This window comes from Vitis riparia, chromosome 7 (assembly GCF_004353265.1).
Source record: "Vitis riparia cultivar Riparia Gloire de Montpellier isolate 1030 chromosome 7, EGFV_Vit.rip_1.0, whole genome shotgun sequence".
NCBI classification, from domain to species: Eukaryota; Viridiplantae; Streptophyta; class Magnoliopsida; order Vitales; family Vitaceae; genus Vitis; species Vitis riparia.
The window spans coordinates 20,928,277-20,932,751 of NC_048437.1; the positions used below are offsets into that span (position 1 = coordinate 20,928,277).

Below are 4,475 nucleotides of genomic sequence, written 5' to 3' on the forward strand. Positions count from 1 at the left end.
ATCCCATTCTGAGACTGAAATCAAGAGACCTCTCATGTAAGACTAAAAAGAGCATTTCATGAAAGTCCAAAGAGGTTGCAGTGGCCTCCATTACACCAAAAATATTCATTTTTGTGCCCCATCACTGACCCACAAGTACTCAAATGGGTTAGAAATATACATAAAATACTGTACTTTAATTAAGATCTAAAATGGAAAGCAACATACAACATCTACATTGTCATTCTTACACCTTTGATATTTAGCAGTACCTAAGTCTGAATACGACCCACATAAACTCTGTACTGTAATGTAACATGATATAGGGAACTCTAATGAGGAGAGCTTCAAAGCATAAACAAAACCCCTTACAACATACAGTTTTTTAAAACTCTACACATATACTAACATCTTAAACACTGTGCTGCCTACTGGCTGAGCCAACTAGAGCAAAGGCGTTCCACTCGCAGTGTCCCAAGGCCAAACTCCGGGAAGACTCCACAGTTGTGGTATGTAGGTGTTGACTAGGAGACAGACAAAAGACTGAAATGCAAGCAAACCCCAGGTGATCCTTGCCACCCATTTGTCCACCTTTTTCATCAGAGAGGAAAAAAGGGTTTGTTGCTGTTTCTTCTTCTCTCACTTGGTTGTTCGTTTGCTGAGTGAAGGAGTAGAACCATTACCAGCTGGGGAAGCTGTTTGTTGGTTTCTCTGTGATTTTCCCGACCTCTTGCTCTCAGATTTCGGACCAGATTGTCTCACTTTCACACCTCGAATCATCTGCGTGGATCATTTACATTTTGTTAAACCTAAAAAGAGATTTTTAATTTTTTTTTTTCCTTTTGGATTCAAGAAAATTAGAAGATTGTGTAGAATTGTCCATACGTATTTTCCACACTTGACGTCTGAGTATATCACTATGAAATCACCTTCCTGCAGTCCATTTGATCTCACAAAATCTCCTGAAAACATAGAAATTGATTTTAAGAACATTTATTTTACTGGAACCTTTTGAAGGTTAGACCTCAATTCTCACTCACCGGTGTTCTCGAGGAGATACATCCTGCTTTTGTTATTTGGCCAGAATCTGAAACTCCACAAACAAAAGAAACAGTGATTTGGTTTGCATGACCTGGCAGATTTGAAGAGAAGCATACAAAGAACTGAAAAAGGGTTTGCGGAGTTGAGATTTTGAAGTACCTATACCGCATGTTCCAGACGCGAGAAGTTCCAATGTCCTCCATGGGGATGGTAATCCCATCTCTTGCTTCCAGTTCTGGGAGGTGCGTCTCTGCCTCTTTCTGATGAATTGCAAAATAAAATAAATAAATAAATAAATACTGAAAAAAAAATTAAAATGAAAAATAGAAAACAACTGCAAAAAGACTACATCAACTAGGCTAATTCTTTTTTACCATTTAAGGAATGAAATATAGTCACTGTAATAGATAGAAAGAAAGAGAGTATACTTTTGGCAACACTATTCTTCCAAGATTACCCACATCGCTTTGCTTCAGTACTTTCTGTAGAAGAAACTTCAAGTTCTTCTCAGGTTTCCATCCCTACACAAGAATCAGAAGACATGCATTTCTTAAATTTTTAAAAGAAGTCCAGAAATATTTTTTGTATCAATTTCCACAAGCAATCTCTGATTAAAATCTAAAGAACAATGAAAATGATCCTACGATCAAAGGGCCAACCTGCCGCCTCTCAGCTGCAAGCTGCCGCGGGTTGTTTTGGGCTTGTCCAGCTTGCCGATCCACTGCTGGTGGTGGTGGTGGTGGTGGCGGCGGCGGTGGTTGTGGCGCATCCGGTGCTCCCGTCGGCGAGTTTGAAGCAGCACCAGCAGAGGGCCAGAAAACCCAGTTGGCTTGGTTGGCTTGAGCTGCACTGTTGCAACCTTCATTGCCGGCAGGCCTTGTTTGCTGGTCAGGGCTTGGATTTTGTTGCTGTTGGTTATGGTGATTATGATGGCGATGATGGTGCGAGAAAACCCGCCTCTGCCTAGCCATCCTCTTCTTCCTAGCTTCCTTAGTTGCTGAAGAACCAAGCCTCGTCAACCTCTCACCATTCCCCGGAAAATACTGATAGGTGAATTGGTTCCCATAACCTGCAAAAGCCTGCGGAGGCTGAGGAGCAGGAGCAAGAGGAAGATTACTCTCTGGAAATGAGGTGTAAGGAGAAGGCAAAGAGAATTGAGAGGGCTGCCATGTGTTGGTAGAGTCCAGAATGTGATATTCCGATGTGGACTGATAAGGATGGCTATTGATATTCGAAGGCCCATTAGCAAAAGGGTCGCTCATATACCCAACCATCGGAGGAAAAGGTGGCGGCGCCATCACCGGCGACGGATCGGTCATGTACGGTGGTTGTGGAAGCCAATGAGGGGAAGGGAAACAAGGGTTTGGATCAGGAGGAATAGGATTGCAGTTGATGTTGGGGATAGGGCTAGGGTTAGGGTTAGGGCTTTGGGTTGCGAAGGGGTCTTGATAATTGTAAGGGAAATGAGAGATTTGTGTTTCGCTGATTCGCTTCTTCTGGAGTTGGTGATTTTGCACCCACTCGAGGATGAGTTTGAGCAGCTGCTTCATGCCCTCTTTTCCACCGCCCAAGCGCTTAGCGGCACACTCGATGGTGGCCCGCTTCAGTTTGATGTTCCTCAAGTCTTCGGGAGAAATTGACTCTTTGTTGGACTTGAGCCACTCGAAGAACACCATGGCTAGATCTTCCGAAGGCCTCTGACCCTCTTCATCATTTCTCTGCACCATAAACTCTTCATCTTGCTGCTGCGGTGGAAGTTCCGGCTGTGGCTTTGGCTGTTCCTGTTCCTGTTGAGGCTGCTGCTCAGCTTCAAAGTCATGCGAATCGTCCATATGAAATAGAGAAGACGGGTCCCAGATATCATTTGGTTCCAGCAGATCCATGTACCCGAAATTCTCCATCACATTCATGCAATCAACATCTTCCAAACCTTGATCAGGCGCCTCCCGAGGGATCTCCATGGAGGCAGTGGATGACAGCGCAGCAGGTGGCACTTCCACCGGATCGTGATGGTCGCGGTGGTTCTTCTTGTCCTCGTACTCCTCCGCATCAGATTTGAGAACCGCCCAAGAAGCCGCCGATGAAGACGAAGCGGATGAAGAAGAGGAAGAGCAAGCGATGGACTTGACTGGTGCAGGAGCAGAAGAAGAAGACGACGACGAAGACATGCAAGGAAAATCAGGAAGAGGAGGAAAATCACCATAGAAGATGGAATTGTCGTGTACATCGAGGAGATCATCAGGGTCCCTATCAAGCCAGATCTCCCCATCACCAACACCCATTGCCTCGTCCTCCATAGCATCGAACCCAGTTGTGTCTGTGCCACCAGCACAACCCCCCGTATCTCCCAACCCAACTCCATCATTTGCATGCAGATCTCCTCCGTCGTCCACTTCAATACCCTTCATCTCCTCTCTCCCAAAACCCTCACACAGGAGAGAGGGAGAAAGAGTAGAACGAAAAAGAAAAAGAAACAAACAAAGCAAAGCGGAGAGAAGAGAAAGAAAAAGCAAGAGCAGAAGCAAAACAAACCGAAGAAGATTTGTGTGTACGGACGGGGTATGGAGAGTGTTCAAGGTCCTATCTCCTTTAAGGAAGCAACATAAACCATCTGGTCTACAAAAAAACATAAACAAATATATCAAAAGAAAGCGACCCCTCTTCTTCACATAATCCACAATTTATTACTATTAAATTCCCACCATAATCAGAGAGGGCCTTGAACAACTAAGAATAATGCAAAGCTAAACACCCTTGACAGGCCATCGTCGGCCGACGACACCAGAGCAGAGATAAAGATCAGAACACCCGAGAGAGCAGAGCTTTGAAGAAGAAAGGAGTAGGGGTGTGGAGAAATGAGGGAGAGAAGACTTAATAAGGGTGAGAAACTCAACTACCATCCAACACGACCATGGAGTAGTTTTCTGGGCTGTTCCAGGAGGTTTCGGTTTCGAAGCTTTATTGTAGATAAGTTCAAATGTATTTTGGTGTTTTATTATTTAAGGGAGAAAGAGAGAGAAAGTGAAGAAACCAACAAAACAAAACCTCGTGCCGCTACTTTCTCCGCTTCACTCCGGATTGTGCGCCACCCGCCATACGTTCTCACCTGAATGGTGCCTTCAGCGGTGCCTCAGCCTTTTTAACAGAGAGAGAGAGAGAGAGAGAGAGAGAGAGTACACTGAGAGAGATGTTTTTATTTCAAGTTTCACCGTCCTCTCCCCCTCTTTCTCTCTCTACTTCTCCACCAACCCCTTTTCTTTATTGGCTTTCCTATTTTTAGCATTTATTATGGTTTCATATTTTTTTGATTTCGATATCTTCAATGTTAAGCATCATTAATATTTTTAATAAATCCTTTTAAATAAATATTGACAGATATTTTGATCAATATATTGTTTTTTTAGCATCTCATTAATCTCTATATTTATTAATATTTATTGGAGTGAATCACTGGG

At 43.7% G+C, this 4,475-nt stretch overlaps 1 protein-coding gene across 1 annotated transcript; it reads right to left on the reverse strand.

The window, feature by feature from the left end:
- Positions 1-490: 490 nt before the first annotated feature.
- LOC117919238 (B3 domain-containing transcription factor ABI3) lies at positions 491-3,573 on the reverse strand. The gene is made up of 6 exons (XM_034836369.1): positions 1,680-3,573; positions 1,449-1,541; positions 1,180-1,280; positions 1,020-1,066; positions 865-941; positions 491-759 (listed from the first exon to the last, which is right to left on the reverse strand). Exons 1-6 carry the CDS (start codon positions 3,426-3,428, stop codon positions 619-621), a joined length of 2,208 nt encoding a protein of 735 aa, XP_034692260.1. The 5' UTR covers positions 3,429-3,573; the 3' UTR covers positions 491-618.
- Positions 3,574-4,475: the final 902 nt, after the last annotated feature.